General features: G+C 36.7%; 1 protein-coding gene across 3 annotated transcripts in view; it reads right to left on the bottom strand.

The window, feature by feature from the left end:
• Positions 1-443: 443 nt before the first annotated feature.
• LMLN (leishmanolysin like peptidase) overlaps positions 444-23,750 on the bottom strand; it is a 71,665-nt gene continuing 48,358 nt past the window's right edge. For 2 of the 3 annotated variants that reach the window (XM_074330513.1, XM_019723665.2), the window contains 5 exons: positions 20,298-20,430; positions 18,988-19,147; positions 16,775-16,905; positions 9,983-10,193; positions 444-4,140 (listed from right to left, as the gene is read on the bottom strand). In XM_074330513.1, the coding sequence (XP_074186614.1) occupies positions 4,040-4,140; positions 9,983-10,193; positions 16,775-16,905; positions 18,988-19,147; positions 20,298-20,430 (736 nt within the window). In that variant the 3' untranslated portion in view covers positions 444-4,039. Of the gene's footprint in view, positions 4,141-9,982; positions 10,194-10,324; positions 10,445-16,774; positions 16,906-18,987; positions 19,148-20,297; positions 20,431-23,750 lie in introns of those variants that run through there. The other variant, XM_074330516.1, reaches the window with a different exon arrangement.

The following is a 23,750-nucleotide window of genomic DNA, read 5'->3' as shown; positions in this document are numbered from 1 at the left end:
CTGGTGAAGGCATGGCCCAGGGACATGCTCTCAAACTTTCAGGTTATGAGGAAGGATCCCGCTCCACAATCACAGCTACAATCTACTTGCCACCAATGTACTGAGTGTAGTACTTGAATGCGCCAGGGTGGTCATGCAATGAGACGCTGGCCCATAACACAGAACAAAAGGACTGGAATAATCTTCAGCCAGAGGTGGCTGCTGGGAATTGTTTTAGTCTACTCTCTTTTCTGCTTAACTATCTGAGGAGGGCTTCTCCCTATAGCTTTACAGAAGACCTGTCCCTAGTCTTTAAGGAGGACAGTTTTACTCCAGTTAAAATAAAAATGAATTATGTTCCATAATAAACACCTCATCTTCCCCAAATCGAGTGCATGGCTATGTTTGTGTTCCTCGTTCAGGTTTTTAAAAACTGATGGTGTTAAGCAAAGACAAGACAAAGATTAGTCTCCATTTTTTATTCAAGTTGTGTGTTTTCTAAGGGATATATATATATATTACACATAAAGTTCAATACCATAAATAAAGATTAGTTCTTAAATCTTATATTTTATTTATTAAAAATGTAAACATAACATAATGCACTACTTCCTCCCCAACCCTGACTAAATGTATTAAAAAAAAAAGAAAAAGAAAAAGGTCATCCCTTCAGGTTAAGTTCTTTCTTCAGAATGAGAAGTCCAGATTTTGTTAAAATATGGTTCTCCTCCTGGGCTGCGAGGACATCGCACAGATGATTGGTGGCCATGAGGAAACAGGTTTGTGGAGCTGTGGCTGAAGCCCACCTCCTGCCAGGACTGCTCCGATGCCCTCAGAGACGGGTTCTTCTCTTTCCATTCAGTGTCCAAGAGCAGGGATAGTGCTAAGGCATCAAGCACAAGACGCTGATGACCAGGACGTGCAAGCTGGCATAGTCGAAGAGGTGACTCAGAGCCAGCAGTGACCTCGGAATACGGGTGAGTATTAGTCAGGGTAGTAGAGCTGGAAAGAGTCTGAGAAAGCATCCATTCATTTTACAGATGGTCTCAGTGAGTCTTCTAATATTGGAGAATATTGATAAAATGTTATAGAATACTCTGGAGTACTTATTCATGTATCTTCCTAGAACTATTTAAACTTCAGTAATTGGTGTTTCATCTTCAACTATTGATAAATTCTAAGCCAACATAATAGGCTGAAACTAATTTTAAGCATAATTTATAACACTTTTAGAATGTATATTTTGTCTTAACAAAAATAAGCATCCTTAAGAAATAAGTAAGGGAAAAGGGTGTTATTCAGGAGCATATTAGAGTGATCTACATTTAGACTTCCTAACTGCTTGCCAGTTTCTTCAAAGCTGTCAGCTCAAGTCTACTGACATGGCTTTTGCTTCCTTCCTTTAAATTCTGTTCTTGGAAACCTGAGAGACAAATTCACTTCATACAATTGGGACCTTAGTACTATCAAAATGAACCTAAGCCTGAACTGAAAACTGAGGTAGTCAGTTTTTATAAGCACTTGACCCTTTTTGAGTTAGAAAGGGACTCCTGTCTACTATCCCCAAATGAAGCTACTCCCCTGTTCCCCTTCCCTACCCCATCTCACTTCCACCACGGCAGCAGTCTGTCTGCTCAATCGCTTTCTCCGTGAACTGGTTTTACTAACATGAAGGAGGATACCTAACACAAAATACAGACATTTAGGCCATTTCAAATTCTTCTGTGCAAAGCGGAATTCTAGCCCACTGATTCTGCATTGAAATCAAAGATTTTAAAAGTCTTGTTTTTATAATATTGTCATAAACTGACTAAAACATGCTTCTTAAAATTTCTTACAGGTTCAGTGGCCTTCTACGTCTTCACTGAGTAAACTACGCAGAATCAATGATAAGTAAGCAACCACTTTCAAGACTTGTTGAAGAGGAAGGATGACACAAGAGCATTGAGTTACCCTCAGAAACTCACAATTTCTTAACATCATATTTTATCAAGTTTCATATTTGTGCAGAGTAAACACTGGGCTACCAGATTCCAAGCTTAATAAATATATATAGAAAAAATGTCATCTATAATATTTTCTCCAGAAAGTCATTAGTGCAAATATAATTATATCAATAAAAAATAAAGCAAAATATATTTCAAGTATAAAAAGCACCATGCTCAGAAACAATACTACCTAAATGGCATTACTGCACAACAGTCAAAATATAACCAAACCTATCATTGTAAATCTTAAATATATTAATCCATAGTATTTTTGGTGAAATTCTTTATACATCTTTGCAGGATGATTCATAATCACAATAGGTATGTAAGTTTAGATTTTTATAATTTTCTTTAAAAATATACTCTATACTTTTCTCTGACCTTGCACAATGTAAAGTATACATGAAAGAGGCAGAAAACCAAGCACTGGCCTGATATCTTTACTATTATCTTCTCTTTAGCTGTAGGAGGATATGCTGGAGACCCTAAGCTTTTCACAATGACAAATACCTTCAATTCAAAACTGCATATTTAAATACATATTTAAAATTTATGCATTTAAAAAAAGTGACTTTCCTTTATGCTAGGGTTGCTCTCTGACCCCAGTGCTAAACAGTCAGCTGGAATTATTCCTTGGTAATTATGCTGCTTGCTCACTGAGCACAATTCCTCAAATGGCGTGCTCAATAACTATTTGCCGAATTAAAGGGCCAACCAACGAATGAATGAATGAACACTTCTCCGAGGGCTGTGTTTATAATGCCACAGGACTTTACAAGCTTTAGAGAGAAAAACTGGGCATCACTCATCATTAAAGAATTTAATTAGTAAAGTGGGGTTGGTAAGCTCTGGTACCAGAGCAGAATTGCTTCTGTGGACCAGAATCTATGTGGTAACACGAGAAAAGTCAAAAGCAGGAGGTAAGAGGACTTCACCTCCTTTTAAAGCAAAGGCAATCTTCCAACTTCTGTGGACTGAGCCCACGTTGTGCACAAAGCAGACCCCACTGGAAGGCCCTAGACCAAACCTACACTTTGCTCTTAGTAAATAATTCAGACCACCTTGTTTTGACTTATATTTTTCTTCTTATATATAAAATAATTTTCAGATAGAAGTTCTTCTGAAACAATTTCTAAGCCTATGTGAAAATAACTGCATACCTGTCTATACAAGAATTTCATCTTTACTATTCAAAGAGGAATAGTTCTGTTTTTGCTAGATTACAGTTGTCATAACTATTATCTGAAAAACATACAATTATGTTTTCTTCTGTTTTCATTACTTCAATGTTTTTACAGGGCAGAGTATTGTTCTCTCTCTGCTTCCACAGTTTTTCAAGTCATTATTAAACTAATGGAGAATACAATTGGAAACTGAGTTCTGGAGATCAATGAGTAACAGAAACAGCTAGAAGAGGGCTACCAACACATAATGATTCGGGAGCAAACTACAACACAGCTAGTTTTGAAAAAGGCAAGCATGGTTAAATCGTAAGATTTAGCAAAACATAATTTAAAAAAAGATTTTTTAGAACAATGAGAACAATAATTTAAGTGTAACAGGTACAGTCATTGAATTCAAAATATGTATAATAGTGATATAGAAATCTCAATTCAATTGTTTTCTGTAAGTCGAAGGACAGTTTACACTTCTGGGGACAGGATCCACACTTACAATCTTGCAATAATTAACTGTTCTTTAAATTATTGCAGCATTGATGAACTTTCCCATTGTTTTAGGTGAATGAAAATGCTGAGGTATGTAATCTGAAAATTTCACCATTTATCCCATCTTCAAAGGAAAACTTCAGGAAGATTATGTATCCTGAAAAATAGAGAGAGTTGGTGACTTGGACTTTCTTCTCCTTCTCTAAGCTCTGAGGCTGTTGGGTTGCTGATGAAGAGTGACTGCTGTGAAGCTCTGCTTCAAGGTCAAATCGTAGTTAACACGTCCAAGCCAAAGTCAGGAATGCCACTTCTGCCATCTGCACAGGCTGGCACTCACCCAGATTTTGTGCTTTGTTCAGAAGAACATGACACAAAGGAATGTCTTAAGAATTCTTTTTTCCATTCTTAGTGCCATATACACAGAAGAAATCCAGCCAGCACAGGAAATAGATTGCCCAGCAGAAGCCAGAGGGTGACCATCAGGCTAGAGGAACGGGAACAGAGATCTAGGGTTGAAAACAAAAAAATTGACTTCCTATAGACATTCTTGGAATAAAGCATACCAAACAAATATTGACACATGATTAAAATGTAAACAAAGACCATCTTGGAGAGAAGAATCAAGAATGACTCCTGAAATCCAGATATGCAAAGTCATTTCTATTTTACATTTATGGAAAAAGAACAAAATATTTATGCCAGAAGAAAAGAAGACGTACTCACCATATCAAGGTTAAAAAACGGTACCCAAGAAGAGAAAGAAGTGTCTTTGGGTAGCATCCTAGCAAATTGAAAGATGCTACACAGGAAAGTAAATTAATATTCTGCAAGGGAAGTAGGACTCTTTTCTGTTCTTCCTTGTCCCTTCCTCTAGGGTGACCATATAATTTATCACCCCAAAGCAGGACATTTTGAGACAAGTGTCAACACAAATGTCTTTTAAAAAATTTTTTTCAAAATGAAATTTTATTTTCTGATATTTATTCTATGTAAGTCTTTTAAACTTATTTTTCTTCAATTTATTGGGGTGACATGGGTTAGTAAAATTAGATAGGTTTCAAGTGTACAATTCTATAATACATCTGTAAGTTGCATTGTGTGTTCACCACCAAGTCAGTTCTCCTCTGTCACCACATATTGGGCCCCCCTTTATCCTCTTCCACCACCTCTCTCCCCCTTACCCTCTAGTAATCACTAAACTATTATCTGTGTCTGTGAGTTTTTGGTTGTCTTGTTCCTTTGTTGCTTTCAGTTTTATGTCCCACATATGAGTGAAGCCATATGGTTCTCGACTTTTTCTGTCTGACTTATTTTGTGTACCATCATAATATCAAGATCCATTCATATTGTCACAAATGGCAATATTGAAATAAATTTCTAGTCCCAAGATAGAGCACTCCTGTCCATGGTGCCACATCGGCAAAGTGAAATTTAGAAACCTTCTGTGTGCTTGACCTAACACACAGTCTATCCAGTCAGCCAACAACCAAGCCAACTCTGGGCTCTATACTTATTTCCTTGTTCCTTGATCTTTCTAAATGAGGTGATATACAACCCCAGCCAATCAACTTAAGCCGAGTGCTTCTTCCTTGTCTCCTGCTTGCAGCCCTTTTTCCTTATTTTTATACTTCTCTGGACTCTTGAGAGTAGAGACTGCCCACTTCATGACATGTGAAATAAAATTTACTTAGCTCAACTACCACATTTTGCTGTGGACAATGTGCACTTTTTTGCCCAAATTTGTGAGGGAAAAATAAGGATTATACATGGGTAGTACTAATTCCATATCTATATAAATGTTTTTAATTCTTTTATTTATGCTTATGAGTTAAAAGTGTAACTCTAGAAATCAATAATGATGTCCGAATGCAAAATAGTACCCTGGAATACGATAATCAGTTTTGTTGAACTTACGACGAACTTGCAACAATGAAGAGTTCTTAGCCTTCTATGTTGCGTAAATATCATAAATTTGTTACCGATACATAAAATTTCCTGTACCTTGTATCTGTTCTTGTGTTTTGTAATTATTTGTTACATAAAATTTCTTGTAACATAATATATTTTTAAAAAAATGCTAAAATTCCGTTATAATGCAAAATACAAGTACCCAAAAGGAAACAAATAAAAATTTGAGCTAAAAATTGAAACGAAAGTTTTCCCTGAAAGTGTAGGCCAAAAACCACAGGTGTACATTATACATGGCAAAATATGGCAAATGGTTCTTTTTATTTTAACACAAGGTAACACTATTAAAATTTATACCAGGACAAAAGGCACACAGACTGCCCCAGGTAAACCAGGACATATGGCCCCCAATCTCTAGACAGATACCCATCTATCCACCCCACCCCAGGCTTGATCAGGAAACAGCATAAGATTCTATGGGTTTGGGGTACTAGGAGGATATTTTAATTTAGCCATGAGTTGTTCTCACTGCTAAAACTATTTCCCAAAACAATTCTTGGAATGAAACATATTTTTATAGTAGCGAAGAGACTAGGTCAACCTGAACACTATCTTAGGATGAGCTGTCCTTTCTAATATTTTGACCAATAAAGAATCAACCAAGCTTCACGTATGACTTGCTTAAAAGGTAAGAAAAATAGGGCTGGTCTTCAGCGATAGAATAGAACAAGAATGTCAAGGTACCGCAGCCGGCCTGAGCACTACACAGTGTGGCGCACGTATTTTAAAAAATCATTTCACTGCATGCAATTCAGGCAAACCATGGGGAAACCGCTATTCTTTCCCAATGGAATCAGCTGGAAAATGTTAAATCTTAGGAAAAGCCCACTTATGCAAGAACAGACGTTCGCAAAGTGTGGTCCTTGGGTCAATAATGTCAGCATCATCTGGAAACTTGTCTAAAATAGAAATTCTCAGGCTCTAACCCAGATCTTCTGACCCAGAGCCTCCGGGGATGAGGCCCAGCACCCTGTGCTTTCACATGTTCTGATGCAGGCAGGAGTTTGAGAAACTCTGACCTAGGCTGCACTGTCCAACTAGGGCAGCCACTAGTTATACGAAGTACTAACATATAAATAAAATAAAATAAAATATTTAGTTGCTCAGTCACACTAACCACATTTCACATGTTCAACAGTCACAAGTGGCTAATGACTATTAGATTGGATAATGATGATTACAGAACATTTCCATCACCCCAGGAAGTTCTATTGGTAAGTTCTGGCCTAGAGCATCAGGTAGAGAGGTCTTGGCTGGAATAAGGAATGGAACCTGGAGTCTAACAGCACAGGCGTCTCCCTTTATCTCCTGAGTCTCAGTTTGGTCCAAAGGAAACAGGAGGAGAACTAGCTGTTGTTTATCTACTTTTGGCACTAATATTTAGTACGTTATTAAAACATTAATGGCAGCTCTGGAACATCTGTTGTCCTTCAAAAACTCTGCACTTTCTGTGATAATACTCTTTAAAAAGAAAAGATTCAAAGACAGCGTTTCAAAATAAATTGGAGATGATCGGATTTGGGTTTTGATCTGAACTTCCTTATTTAAAGCATCCAATCTTATTTTTGCGGGTTTGGTGGATTATAAAAACTGTATTAAAAGAAACAAACTATTTACCTAAAAGAAATAGCATATGTAAAGTCAGCCATAGTTCTTGGCATACAGTTTAGTAAGAGTTTAGTGTGTACTCTAGTCACATAGATTAACAAACATAGAAAGACATTCAGAATTTCAAGTGATATTTATAATGTTTAAAAAGTAACGCTTAAAAAAAAAAGTAATGCCTACAAGACATCTATTCTTGTAATATTTTACACATTTTTCGAATTTGTAATGATTTATAGATTACAAATTTTTTTTTTTTGAGCATACTTCCTCATAGAACAGGTTAACAGGGATAGAAATCACATTATAGCACTACAATATCAGAAGGGTGACTGATAAATAGGGAGCCGGAGAAACAGAAGTCGAGTCTAAGGCACAGGATGGTAGAGGGGAAAGGGTGGGGTGGTTTGCAGTCTCTACTGTATTTCCACAGATGCACTTGTCTTTGTCATGTTCCAAGGACGGGTCTAATCATTCACAGCCTCTTGCCCTGGTCTGGCTTTCCTCACAATCGCACACATTCTTTTACTGTACTTCTAAGATTTTTACTCCTGTACTAGCTGGGGTAACTCTCTTTATGTCAACTCTAACTGCTAATGGATTAATCCTTGCCCATTTCTTGGACAATGAGATGTTGATTGTTTCTTACAATTAACTCAAGATTAGGTTTGAGGATGGGAACTCCATCAGAACCATCTACTCGTGGACTAGCAGCCCTCTAATTCGAGCCAAAGTAATTTAACAACAAAATTAAGTTACCCTACCAACTTCACATGAAAAAGTTAACTAAGCGTAGCTAACACTACATATACTATATACCACATCAAAAGGACCTAAGATCTTATATCATTTCAAACAATTCATTGTGTCATTACTATCATAAGTGCAGACAACTCAGCTGACTCACTGGAGTACTGCGCAGAAAAGAGTTGACAGAGCAGGCCTGAGGCTGCCCTCCTTCAAATGTCCTGCTTGCAAGGATGGCCTTTAGCTGGTGTCTGGGAACTGGTTTCCTCCAGACTTCGCCCCACTGCCCCCTTTCCCTTTGCTGATTCTGCTTTGTGTCTTTTCGCTTTAACAAATCTGAGCCATAAGTACAACTAGAGGCTGGGTCCTGGGAGTCCTGGAGAATCACCAAACCTAAGGGTAGTCTTGGGCATCCCCAACACAAGTACTAATAACCCAAAACTCACCTTCTGTTATAGTTCATGTCTAGAGAAAGCCCCCAGGATTTGAAAAAGAAAGGAAATCAAATCTTAGCCCCATTTTCAAAGTGAATGTAGCCCCCATTTTCAACCAGACCATGGAAGAAGCAAAGGGCTACACAGTTCCATTTAAAAATACCTCCAGCTGAGAAAATGAAACATTGCATAAGATCTTTATATTCACACAGTCATGCATCACGCAATGACAGGGATAACTTCTGAGAAATGCATCGTCAGGCAATTTCATCATTGTGTGAACATCAGAGCGTGCACTGACACAAACCTAGATGGTACAGCCCACTACACACCGAGGCTACATCGGACAGCCTATTGCTCCTGGGCTATAAGCCTGTACAGCATGCTACTGTACTGAACACTACAGCCAGTGGTAACACAACAGTATATGTCTATCTAAACATATCAAAACACAAAAGGTACAGTAAAAAATACAGTGTAAAAGATAAAAAATGGTGCACCTCTATAGGGCACTTACCATGCACGGAGCTGGCAGGACTGGAAGTTGCTCTGGGAGAATGAGGGGTGAATGGATGTGAAGGCTAGGACATCAGTGAACAAGACTGCAGACTTCGCAAACACTGTCCCTTAAGCCCTCCCCCTGCTTCCTTCTGACGGGGATGGAAATGGAACATCAAAGCTGTCAGTGCTGCTCCATGAACAGGGATGTGGGCTGGACTGACTGGAAACATCGCGGAGAAACTGGTTGGGTGAGGTGTACGTCACCATAATAGTGACTGTCAGGAGGGAGGGAAAGGTGGCTGAGGGTCAGGAGGAATAAGAAACCAGGACGGAGACATAAAGGAACACAGGGGACTGTCCTAGCAATGTGGTTTTGACAATTGCATGTTGGAGCAGCGATCAGATTAAGGAACTTTGTGATATTTATTTTAAAAAAGGTATTTAACGTGGAGAGGATATAGAACTGAGGACTCCCTATTTGACACTGGAAATTTGTTTTTGGTTCCACTGACCCTATCTGGCACAAAAAGGGCTCTCTCTGGCACTGAACTGATGGAAGAAACAAAATGTATCTAGGGTTCACATTACAACCTGACAATATTTCTGAAGTACAGGGACAGGCTGGTTCCACACTACCACAGAAAGCTTCTGCTACAGTGGCAGTGCCACTTAAGACTTGTTAAGGTAGTGCCTGTGGACCTGTGTCCTTGTACAGGATCTTAGGTCCTCAACCAAGAATTCACAGTAATATACTCCCAAGACCATTAGGCTAGATCTGGGAGGGCTGGAACGCCCTCTGACTATGTAGCCCTGAGGGGACAGGCTCCTCTGTGCTGAAACAGGTCAGTGGCTGACTGACTGACATGTAATCTGTGCCCTCAAAATTGAGGGGCCGGGAGTGCGAGGGAGTCTATTGCCAAGCCTCACAGACAATGCTCCCATCAGAAAAAAACATTCAGTGGTGGGAAGGAGATTTTCCCATAAAACTGCAATTAGAAGAGCAGACGCTCAACCTGTTTTAGAGTTTCCTTGAAGGGGATTTTTACCATCTTACAAGAAAAGTCCCTCTCTACTCCAACCAGAGACTACTCACCTAGCGGCAGAGCTCGGGTCAAGTTAGTAGCTGGAGGGTCTGTTTCTGGAGGACAGAGCTCACAGAAGTCCCAACATGATGGACAGAGCAGGTTTCCATCGTGAATCCAGCCGTTCATCTGAATACTGACGGGGAGGACCTGCCCGGCCCGACTACACAAATATGAAGTATCCTGGACCCAAACCTTCAGACCTTGTGGAGAACAAGAAACCTTCAAATAGAAGGGAAAAAAAGCAGATCAGTAAGATTCTAGTATACAGACCTTTTCCATCTGCAGGAAAATAGGTTAGAATTTACTAAAAATGTTGGCTATAAAACACAATTTGGAACGGGGACATACCTTTAATCTCATAGGAAGAGGGTTAAGTTACTCATATTCAGGTTCTGAAAGAATTTCACTGTGTGGTAGTAGTTTTAAAACTTTGAATCTAACAGCTTTTTAAAATCGGATGGACACTTTTCCTGAAAAACACAAGGACTCATATCTCAACACAAAGGAGTAACTAATGAAATCACTTTTTTTTTTAAACTTCTATTTATTTATGTGTGTTTTTCCAGGACCCATCAGCTCCAAGTCAAGTAGTTGTTTCAATTTAGTAGCGGAGGGCACAGCTCACAGTGGCCCATGTGGGGATCGAACTGGCGGCAACCTTGCTGCTAAGAGCACCGCACTCGAACCAATTGAGCTAACCAGCCACCCCTAACGAAATCACTTTTGAAAAGTGAACACATGTAAGCTAACTTTTGAAAAATTTGAAATGACTGTTTCTTCTTTAAAGTTTTTTTTTTTAAATTAAATTTATTGGGGTGACATTGGTTAGTAAAATTATGCAGGTTTCAAGTGTACATTTCTATAATACATCATCTATATATTGCATTGTGTGTTTACCACTCACAGTCAATTTATTTCCATCACCATACATTTGACCCCCTTTATCCTCTTCTACCTCCTCTCTCCCCCCTTACCCTCTGGTAACCACTACACTGTTGTCTGTGTCTATGAGTTTTTGTTTGTCTTGTTTGTTTGTTGCTTTTAGTTTTATATCCCACGAGTGAAATCTTATGGTTCTCAACTTTTTCTGACTTATTTCACTTAACATGATAATCTCAAGATCTATCCATGTTGTCGCACATGGCACTATTTCATCTTTTCTTATGCCAGAGTAGTATTCCATTGTATATATGTACCATAGCTTCTTTACCCAATCGTCTATTGAGGGGCACTAAGGTTGCTTCTGTATCTTGGCTAAATAGCGCTGCCATGAACATGGGGTGCATGTATCTTTATGGATAAATGTTTTCAGATTTTTTGGGTAGATATTCAGAAGAGGGATTGCTAGGTCATATGGTAATTCTATTCTTAATTGTTTGAGGAACTTCCATACTGTTTTCCATAGTGGCTGTACCAATTTACATTCCCACCAGCAGTATATGAGGGTTCCATTTTCTCCACAACCTCTCCGACACTTGTTATTACTTGTTGATAATAGCCATTCTAACAGGCTGGTTTTGATTTGCATTTCTCTTGTGAAGTTAGTGAAGTTGAGCATCTTTTCATATATCTGTTTGCTGTTTGTATGTCTTCTTGGGACAAGTCTCCTGCCCAGCTTTTAGTTGGATTGTTTTTTTGTTATTGAGTTGTATGAGTTCTTTATATATTTTGGATATTAATCCCATATCAGAAGTGTTGTTTGTAGGGTGGCCAGTTAGCTCAATTGGTTAGAGCGTGGTGCTAATAACGCCAAGGTTGCTGGTTTGACCCCCGCATGGGCCACTGTGAGCTGCGTCCTCCTTAAAAAAAGACAAACAAAAAAATGAAGTGTTGTTTGCAAATTTCTTCTCCCATTCGGTTGGTTGCCTTTTTGTTTTGCTGATGGTTTCTTTTGCTGTGCAAAGCTTTTTAATTTGATATACTCCTATTCATTTATTTTTGCTTTTACTTCCCTTGCCTTTGAGGTCAAATGCATAAAATCCTCTCTAAGACCAAGGTCTGTAAATTTAGTACCTATGTTTTCTTCTGTGCAATTGATTGTTTCAGGTCTTACAATGAAATCTTTCATCCATTTTGAGTTAATTTTGGTGAATAGTGACAGCAGTCTAGTTTCATTCTTTTGCACGTGGCTCTCCCCAAGTTGTTTTCTAAAAAGACTTCATGTTAATTTCAATTATGTGACTTCACTTTAAATATTTCTAAAACTTCTCCTGGAATTATCTTTAAAGCAAGTACATGCTTCTGAAAATGTTTGATGGTAGCAAATTTTTACTTTACAAGTAGGTATAATTTTTGAAAATGTCCCAAAGTTGCCCAGAACTAAGTCTGGTAAAGGTAGTTGAATAAGCTGGTTAACTCTAGATTAACATAGGTGTGACATAAAGTACTAAAATTGATTTTCTTAGATGGCTATTAAACCATTGCTAAAGGCAATTTCAAAAGAAAAGTTCCAAAAGTATATTTCAACAATGGAGTCATTTTTGAATTAACTCTATCATCAATTAAGTTTAAATATAATACTCTTTTAGAATTTAAGTCATATAAGCTTTCGAGAAAACAAACAACAAAGTGTAACCTCTTCCATAGCCTGTCATAGAATGACCCATACCTGATACCGTGTTTCCCCGAAAGTAAGACCTAGCCGGACCATCAGCTCCAATGCATCTTTTGGAGCAAAAATTAATATAATACCCAGTCTTATTTTACTATAAGATCTGCTCTTTATAATATAATACCTGGTCTTATATTAATTTTTGCTTCAAAAGATGCATTGGAGCTGATGGTCTGGCTAGGTCTTATTTTCGGGGAAACAGAGTAAGCATCACTCTAGCTTTAGTGCAATATAACCACCTTTTAAGTGAGAACTGACTGAGTACCATGCTTTGTGCCGAAAAGGATATCAGAGAAACACACAACAGCGTCTGTCCTCTTATCAGCTTTATTTGAGAAGAAAAGGAACGGGATATAAATTTTTTTCCCAGAAAATTAACAGTGTCAGACTGTTTTATAATTAAGAGTCAATAAACAGTAGAAACAAGAGCAATTAAGATTAGAAAGTTTCATGGAAGAAAGAGCATTTATATCCTAAAGATATTTACAGGATTTGGATCAGTGAGGGAGAGATGTTGTGACCTGGCAGGTTGTACCAGAGTACAAGTGGGTGAGGAGGGTAACTACACAGGGGTAGGAGAAGGTGGAAGGGATGTCGACAGATCAAATACGTAAGCATACTGAGGATGATGAGAGCAGATTTCTCACTGTCGGAGAAAGGAGTTACAAATATGGAAAGGGAAAGAACTAAAATGAACCATTTGGTGTTGGACTGGAATCAAAGATATTAGTGCAAACTCATGGTTTTATGAATGTGTATATAAATTACACAATGCATATATTTCCTAGCTTTGTCTACCAAGAGGGCCTGGGGAGCAGCTATGTCCCAATAGCAATGAACAGTACATCTAGCCCAATTCTTAGTCTCTAAATACCAAATTCCACTAAAAGAAACTAGAGCTCCTTGGAGAAATGGCTGGTTCCAGGCTGGGGCATAGAAAGTAAAAATGGGCCTAAAATATCTTGTGCTAGAAAGCAAGGAAATAGTCAAAGAAAGATGGGGGCAGGCCAAAGGTCACAGAAGGGGGTTCCCTCTGGCCAAAGCTGGGGCAACTTGAATATCAATAAGAATGACAGTAATGGTAATACCCATTGAATAAAATGGAATCCATGAGTCAATACTGATATAAATACACAAATTGACGAAATGAATGAGAAATAAGTTGACACAGTACCTAGCCCCAAAATATTTATTAATTACAAAATTAATTAAAACAGAAAAAGAGTAACTTGTCAGTGGAGAAGTCTGGTAGATACCAACATCCTAACATCAGCAGTAAAGGGACAAATCAAAAGAGTGTATCACCAGAACACGAGCCTCACTTCTGTGATATTACTGCCTCAAATAAATTACCTGAATTGAATAAAACAGACAAACCCAAATTGAGACACATCCTAGAAAAGAACTGGCTTCTAATCTTTAAAAGTATCAAGGTAACGAAAGTCAAGAGAAGACTGAGGAACTGTTCCAGAGTGAAGGAGAACAGACATGACAACTACGCAACCTGCAACACTAGTCCAGATCCTACTGCTACAAGGACATTATTGAGACAATTGGCAAACTTGAATGAGGTGAGAATTCGATATATCAATGTCAATTTCCTGATTTTTGGGGAGTGTAGTATTGTGGTTTGTAAGAAGATATCCTTGTTTAATAAACAAATACACATTAAAGTACATGGGAGTGAAGGGGAAGCATGTCAGCAATTACACTTAAATGTCTCAGGAAAAAACTATTTTTGTACCATTCTTGCAACTTCTCTGTCAAAATAAGTAAAACAAATAACAAAAACAAAACAGCGAATCCATATGTTAATTGTTTGGAAATCATAAACACTTTCCCACATAAATGGTGGTTAGTATTAAATTAGCAAAATTGATAACACTAGGCACAGGGAAGCCAAAGAGTACAGTCAATCTTCGTGTATGGTATTACAAATTTGCATCATCCCCGTCTTCCTATTATAGTTGTCACTGCTCTAGCTTTATTCCCTTAACCTAATATTCTCACTTATGGGAATTTATTTCAAAAGATAAATTTTAAAAATGGTAAAATATATAAGTATACTTCTAATAGCATTTTTACATAGTGAAAAGTGAAAATTAACACAATATATAACAAGAAAGTGACTTCCCAAACTATGATACTTTAAAATGATGTAATGTTCTACAGCCATAAAAAATATTACTATTGGAAAAACTTGGAAAGTGTGTTTTGCTCTGCATAAAAAGTACTAAGTGGGCGTGGCTCAGGTGGTTGGAGCGCTGTGCTCCTAATGCTGCTGAGGTCGCTGGTTCCATTCCCGCATGGGCCAGCGAGCTGCGCCCTCTACAGCTAAAACTGTGAACAATGTCTCTCCCTGGAGCTGGGCTGCTGCTGGCTGCTGTGTGCTGCCATGAGTGGCCCATAGCCAGCGTAAGCGGCTGGCAGCCGACGAGAACTGCTGTGAGCTGCTGTGAGCGACCCACGACCGACTGCCTCAGCCAGGGGAGCGCAAGGCTCATAATACCATCATGGGCCAGGGAGCTGTGTCCTACACAACCAGACTGAGAAACAACGGCTTGAACCGGAGTGGGGGGGGGAAGCAGAAGAAGGGGGGGAAGTACTAAGTGAAGGCAGTGAAAGAAAATTATGTTATGTGGTTATACTAGGTCAAAACTATGCATTTAATTAACACATAAATCTTTAATCGATAGGTCAAAACTATGTATTTAATCAACACATAAATCTTTAATCGAATTTATCAGAAAATGGTTGATGGATTACAGCTGTCAGATTATAGCTAAAAAGTGTCTATTTTTAATTGCCTTTCATAAGGTTTCAAAGATAATTTTATATGAATTGTATGATGTGTGAACTATATCTCAATAAAGCTGTTGCCAAAAAAAGTTTATTTTATAAGTAACTTTAAAAACAATACATTATGCTAAGTGAAATAAGTCAGACTGAGAAAAACAAATACCATATGATCTCACTTATATGTGGAATCTAAAGAACAAAATAAATGAACAAATAAAACAGAAACAGACCCATAAATACAGAAAACCAATGACTAGATGGGAGGAGGGTTGAGGGACTGGGTGGAAAAGGTGAAGGATTAAGAAGTACAAATTGGCAGTTACAAAATAGTCATGGGGATGTAAAGTACAGCCTACAGAACATAGTCAATGATATGGTAATAACTATGTATAGTGCCAGGTGAGTACTACACTTACCAGGGGATCACTTTATAAGTTATATAAATGTCTAACCACTACACTGTACACCTGAAACTAATATAAAATAATATTGAATGTCAACTATAATTAAAAAAAAAATAGTCACGGTGATATAAAGTACAGCATGGGGAATATAGTCAATAATGTAGTAACTATGTACAGTGTCAAATTAGCCTTATTGGGGTTAATACTTTGTGAGGTATATAAATGTCTAATCACTATGTTTTGTACACCTGAAACTAATAAAATTAATTAATTTAAAAAAATAATAGCTAAATTCCCAGCCACAGAAGTCCATTTAGCTCTTGCAGCTGAAATGGCACAACAAATTCGTATTTTTCAGTTTTCAGGATCACACTCTCCTCCCTGACATCCATCGGTATGGTATGAATAGTCATTAAGTTGGATACTCCTACATTATAGAATACCTGTATCTTAATAAGTTCTTAATGAGGTGATGCAGTCATTTAATATCAAACATGCAAATAAGATAATTAAGAAAATAGTAATTTGCCCCCTTTGGGTTTCTAATTTCAAAGGAAAAAAATCTATTATAAATCAGTGGCTGATTTATTAATTCTTAAATCCATGTTTTCTTCAGATCTTATAAAACAAAAAGGTAAATTTTTTTCATTATGAAGTAATATCTGTTCAAGAGCAAAATTATGTATTTTCCATTATCTCCTTAGGCTATATGCCCAGAAGTAAAATTATTATAAAACTTGCTGATATGTAGCAACTATATATTTTTAAACAAATGGAGAAAGGCAATTTCTCTAAAAAAAAAAAAAAAAAGACAGTAGTTTCATAAACATCCAAACTAATATTTATGTAAATAAATAAGAAAAGTTAAAGTATTAATCAGTAAATTAACTATAGAAAGGTAAAATGTATTTTAATATATAAAAACCAAATAATGAGATAAAATTATGTTAATATTTGGTATAATTATTAACAATCATTTCGTTTACCTGATAACATCCGCTCCCCCAGTCTGGGTAACTCAGCTTCCTTTCACACTTTTCCATGACAAATGCTGATTTCTGAATTAGACAAACTGAATGAGGTCCGTACTTTTCAGCACCATAGTTTTTAAAAAGGTCTGAAGCAAACCAGAAATGTTTTCTTAAAAATTGACTTTCAAAGAACAAGAAATTGAAGCATTCCATTTTTATTATTAAAAGTTGCTTTAAAAATCTAACATGTTTAATGGAAATTTCCAATTAAAAAAATCAAGAGAAAGAGGTCTCTAAACTCAACCTGGATTCTCAATAAAGAAATTAATGGGAGAAAATTATTATATCAAAACAAGAGCTAAAACTGGGTCTAAAACATTTAAGTTAGATATATAAAGGAAATGGCACTAAGAATTACCTTGACTGGTGGCCTAAATAGGAGTCACCTCCCAAGTAACCCAAGATAGGATGAGGCCAATGATTTATATAATGAAAGCTCTTTGGGGGTGCTGCAACTTTTGCAAAACATTCTTGTATTTTCAACTTACGTCATCTCCTGGAAGTTCATACTGATCTAGTTACAGACTAAGCACAAACCTCCAGAGGTATGGGATGGACTCAATGATCTCTAAATAGCTAATGGACAAAGGGATGAAGCTCTTTAGCAATAATTTGCTTTCTTTACACTTAATACATGTAATTTTTTTCTTTTGAAAGCAGAGTTCAATTAGCCCATTTTCAAATATTATAAAGATAAGTATTTTATTTTGTCAGTTTTGAAAAACCTTAATTGTATAAGCTAAGAAAGAAAATATAAAATAGAACTCTGTACTTCTTTTACTTATGAGTATTTCAAAGTCCACAAAAAACATTGTGATCAGTGTTACGTTTTTATTTTTATTTTTTAAAAAGAGGGTAAGCAAACTACAACCCTCAGGCCAAATCTGGAGGGTTACCTGTTTTTATCAAGTTTCACCTGAACGCAGCCACACTCATTCATTTACATAGTGTCTATGACTGCTTTCACACTGTAAGAGCAGTGCTGAGTAGTTGCAACACTGACTGTATGACCCACAAATCCTAAAATATTTACTATCTTGCTCTTTACAATAAATGTTTGCCAACCCCAGCTCTAAAACAATAAAATGTGATATTGTATTTTTGACAAACCCATAATTGACAGACCTGTGCATTTCTTTTGCTTTAACATGGAACTGCTGAGTAGTTGTATCACACATTTATTAAGTAGCTAAGTGATGGAAAAAATAACTATACAAATCCAGTTAAATCTGCCAGGTTTAAGAATAAGAGAAAAAAACATTATGGAAATTTAAATTTTAAATGACTTACACTGTAATAAAGCATGGAATAGGGCATGGGGGAAGACCAGGTTAAGAGTTTTGATGACCACAGAGAGAAAAACTGCTTTTTGCTGTGTATTAACATCTCAGATGTGAGAACATTTATTTACAAAGGTGGTTAGTATGAGCTACAACTATTATCGCTGAATACCCAATTGCCATACTGTTTATTCCTTTGATGACCTGTTCATTTATATCTATACAGAGGGAATAAATAACATGGCAATACATCTTACTAGCCATGGGACAACAGTATTATTCTGGTATCTGGAAAATGATGTTCTAAATTACAGAAAATGCATACTCCTCAGGAAAGGAAAAAATAGGATCGCTAATGTGATTAATTCAAAACAACTCTCCATTGGAGGATCTTGGACTAACACCAATTAACTGTATTACTTAGTGTCTCTTCATTCTTCTGTGAAATTCAGTAGTATCTTCTCTACATCTCTCATCAGGTTTTTAGAAGAATAAAATGAAATGATAAAAATGAAAGTGCTTTGCAAATGAAAAGTGTCATGCAGATGTAAGTAAGGTATTACTACAAAGTGGTGTGTGGATACACATGTACAAGCGTATCTAATTGCTAACAAACCTTTCTATGTGTCATGGTTCTAAGCTCTGATTACATTAATTCATTTACTTCTCACAACAAGTCCATGAGACAGGTATTATTACCCACTTAGTACAGAGGAGGAAACTGAGGCACAGAGAAGTTAAGTTACTTACAACAGATGGATAGCAGTGGAACCACAATACAAACTCAAGACAGTCTGACTCCAGGGTTTGTGCCCCTAACCACTATTTTACATTGTTGATATATAATTGTAATATGCATATAACATTTCATTTCACTAAAATACTAACCTGGTTGATTTTCCAGTATTCTACAATCTGAGCTGCGTTGATATTCACCACTTAAATGCCAACTGAACTCCTGACTGAAAGGACAGTAGTCAGCAATTTCTACTGAACCACCATAATAAGGCAAATCTTCTGCAGGTATTCCATTGAGTTCATCAAAGTACTACAAAAATAATTATTAGGAAGGAGAGAAAGAAACATTCTGTATAATCAAAATAAAGCCCACAGGGAATTTATAGCAACCCTCTAATGCTATATAACACAAAGAAGATATTAATGTGCTTTTCTTCTTCTTATATAGTACAACACAAAGATAGTAATATACTACCTCAGGTATCTCAAAGTTGCAGTTTTAGAAATAAGCAGGGTAAGTAAATTAGTCTGTGTTTTATTAGATGAAAAAATTGACTAACGATTTTAAAGGATGAAAAGGAAGACTTTAAAGAGTTGACAAAACACAAAACTAATGGATAGAATTATGATTGTACATATGCTGTACTTCAAGTGTTTTTAGGAGACTCAATTTATATATTGTTTTGACAAACTTGAAAAAATAAACTGTGAGAAAATGAAAGAGATCATATACGTATATACAATACTTTGAACACCAAAGGAACAAGGCATCAGATAAATCTTAAGATTTCACGTTTTACACCAATGCATTGAATTATCGTACTATGCCTAAAATGTAGTTGCCATCTTACAGTGTGTGAAGCACTCAGCAAGGTCATTAATATAAAGCTCAAAATTTAGTGGCAACATTTTAAGTTAGCTGCTGAGCTATCATTTCTGACTAAAGGGTGCTTTGAAAGTGCAGACAGAGCTGAGGCTTTTTAGAGATACTAGCCACAGCAACAAACACTGAACAGGTAGGATCATCTCCTTCACTTTTTAAATCCCACAGTCAAATCTTTTCTACAGCAGAACTTCCAAGCCTTCTAAGTAATTGAACTGGAGTACCTCAGTTATTTCCTTTAAAAGAACCTTGTGTTCTGTGTACATTAGAGGAAATTAAAGACAATTGAAAAACAGAAAGAAAAGACAAGCAGTTAAAAAAGATTTAGACTGAAATAAATATTCTAAATGCCTATAACCATTTCTACAAAGCACTGCTAGGTATTAATTACTTGCTATCAAAAGAACCTAGGTTATAAAGAAATGGAGGAATGCTTCAGCTTTGTTCTGACTTGTAGAAAAGAAATAGGGCCTTACAAATTGAAAAACTTAAGAAAATGCACTCTTTTAACTCAAAATGGAAACTTCTTTTTAAAAAGTTGATTCTTAACACTGTGCCCCAAACAAATAAATGTTACCTGGTACTCTCGAGGCAAGGGTTTCGGGAACTTCTGCAAGTTACACACGGCAACTGCTCTCTGGTCCTGTCTGCACGTTAACTGCAACGGGTTACTTCTGAGCGTGTCGCAGTAAGGGCTCAGCATCTGCCTCCTGCACACAAGATAAACACCATGGAGTAAAACTGCTAAGAAAACATTACAAATCTATTCCAGAGCTTATCTTTTCCATTATAACTTCAATGTTTAAATAGCTTAAAAATAATTGCTAAATCAGGTTATAAACTTATTTTTCAAAGGATAAAAGGAATGCTTACTGTAGATGTGAAAGACTAACGCCAGAAGAATTATAACATTATTTCAATGTTATTAAATAAAACCCTATTTATCTTTCTCCACTTTTGCCTGTAAAATGGAGTTCTGAAGAATTGATTTGCATTTTTTATGATAAATAATGAAAATCCATATCTGGCCTAAAAATACAAATCTTCATAATTAAATGGAATCACAGAAACAGATGAAGATGACGTCCCCTCTGTCCTGCAGCTACAGAGAGAAATGTTTTCTAGGCCATAATCTAGAGCAAAGAATCCTGTCTGACAATTTGTTAAACTGAAAACATTAATAGGATAATCTTGTTTTCCTGTGTAAAACAAAGAGTGTGTGAATATTCCTAATTGTTACAACTTGTTCTGTTCTCTGTTAAATCTAATTTTAGATGTACAGTTTGGAAAAAGGGGTCTTGTAATTCTCCAAAGACATGAGAATTTGTTGCACTGTCCTGTCAAAAGATCTTCAAACAAACCTACAACCCCAATCAGTCATCTTCTTGAAAACTGTAACATATATTATATGAATGTTGCCATAACAGTAATGCTATAAATGAAATTCCAGTGTTCCTAAACAAGACAAATCCTATGGTGTTAAGACTGGTCTGCCAAATTGTAACAGTATCACTGGTACTTTTCCTCCTCTCCCACATGCTTGTAAAGGACAAAAAGTGTGAGTTGGATTTCTTATTTTAAGGAAGATTGATACTTGTCTCATTTAACTTTACATGGGATAGTGATAAAACATCCCTAGGGAATCAGAGCTTCTCGAGACAAAATGTGTAAAATACCTGCCTGTCTTTGGTAAACTGGATGCAGTACAGTGTAAGAAAGCACGAGTACTGAAAACAGGCTTGGTTTCAAATACCAGCTTATCTGGTGTTCACTTAACTTTCCTAAGCTCCAACTGTAAAGCACTCAGTGCCTAGCGCATGTGAGTTACTCAAGAAATGTAATTTCACTGTAAATACCATTTTTATAAAATCTTCATAGAAGGCAATTTTATAATTTTCTGTGACAAAGTTTCTAATGAATATGATTTGTAGTTCTTACTAAGGTGCTCTTTCGATACCATGAAATTCATTTCCTTTTTCTCTAAAATAAAACAGTACACAATATTCACTTTAAATTAATAAAAAATGAGTTTTGGTGAAATGAATAAAAAGGAATCAGGAGGTTAAAATACACTGATTTTAAAAATTCTAGTTAAGACGAGTTGTTTAGGATTCATGGCTTACAAATTCTACCGGACGGCCCAACAGAACTTTCCTTAAAGCATCTGTGCTGTCCACAGTAACCACTAATCAGACAGTGACTATTAACCACTAGAAATGTGACTAGTGCAACTGAAGACCTGAAGTTTAAATTTTATTTAACTTTAATTAATTCAAATAAAAATGTATACAGCCAATAGTGGCTAGTGGTACCATACTGGACAATGCAGCTCTAGAGCTGATATTAATGTCAAATAAGCTAGGCAGAGGAGTTGGGAAATTTACCATTTTTAACATAGAATTTCACATAGAAAGAACCCTATTTTGTGTGTGCATAGATTCGAGTACTTCAGATGAGTATGGCTCTGCGTATGCTCAGCTATTCTCTTCTCAAATCAGTCACTCACCATAGACAAGGAGGGGTGTTGCCGCTGAAGGTCAGCACCAGCCTGTGCTCAGGAAGGATTATGCTGAAATCTCTACAATAACTTAGGGATATAGTCAGACTGGGCTGTCCTGTAAATACTTTTGGACATTGATGCTTCACAAGTAGGACATTTGAATGCTTAAGACAGGAGTTAGCAAACTTCAACTCTTGGGTCAAATCCTGCTCACGACCTGCTGTTTCTTTTTCTTTATTTCTCCCACAACACATTTTTGTAAATAAAGTGTTACTGGCACATGGCCACACCCATTCATTTTGTCTATGGCTGTTCTTGATGTACAAAAGCAGAGTTGAGTAGTTGTGACAGAGACTATACAACCCTCAGAACCTAAAATATTTACTATCTGTCCTTTTATAGAGAAAGTTTGACAATATCTAGCTTATGATTCAAAGGATAGGAGAGAATTCAGGAGGCCAACAGTTTTATTTTTGAAGAATGGAGAAGAGGAAATTCCCTTCTGTTTTTGGTTTTAAGCTATCCTATAATTGGAACCCAAAGAGGAACAGAATTGCAGCTGTTAAAAGAAAAAAAAAATCTCTCTATACTCTTGCAGCTGCAGTGTTAGCTATCTACTTCCTTTAACAGACTGGAACAGTGGTTTCCAAACTTTGTTGTACATTGAAATCCCCTGGGGATCTCTTTTTAAAAATACCAATGCCTGGTTCCCATCTCCAGACGTTCTGATTTATTTGGTATGGGGAGCAACATGGGCATGGAGATTTTTTTTAATCTCTCTAGATGATTCTAATGTGCAGCAAAATTTGGGAACCACCACACCAGCAGATCACGATGTACTGCGGGTCTTAACTGGCTGGCCCCAAAGTAGCTGCAGGTGTTTTCTGCTCCTGTTTATTTATCAGCAGCTCTTGTCATAGCAGTGTTGTAACTCAGACATCAGACTCATTATTAGAAACTAGGAGTAATATAAACTGCTCTGAGACCTAGCTCAGGTGAGAAAAGGTAACAATAATATATTCTACAGCACAAGAAGTACCTGTGGTTTAATGGGCAAGGTACTGAACTTGGAGAGAGAAGTTGGCGTCCCAGCTCTGTCCCTTGTCAGCTATATGACCCTGCACTTTGCCATAACAGAATACAGACTGGGTGACTTAATCAACAGAAATTATTTTGAGCCACTTCCCTCAAACTTTTTACTTATCAATAAAATTCGAAGGCACTAGTTCGACTTTGGAGGGTTTCTTTTAGGAATGATGAGATTATATGCTATTTGAAAGTCCTATTAATCATAAAATGTTAAATAAATGGAATAATTCAACATTGTATTATTCCCAAATGTAGGTCCACAGTCTGCATGCATCACAATAACCTGGGGAAATCTTATAAAAATATAATATGAAAATAAAAACATAAGTAAGTCCCACTTCCACTTCCGAGAAGATGGAGCTGTATTTTTTCCTTTTCCTCCCTCCAAGTACAACTAAAAGGCTTACATATTATCAGTAAAACAAACATAAGCAGACACTG

Source organism: Rhinolophus sinicus, linkage group LG01 (genome assembly GCF_036562045.2).
Source record: "Rhinolophus sinicus isolate RSC01 linkage group LG01, ASM3656204v1, whole genome shotgun sequence".
In the NCBI taxonomy this organism is placed as follows: domain Eukaryota; kingdom Metazoa; phylum Chordata; class Mammalia; order Chiroptera; family Rhinolophidae; genus Rhinolophus; species Rhinolophus sinicus.
This window is presented reverse-complemented; position numbering and strand designations above follow the sequence as displayed.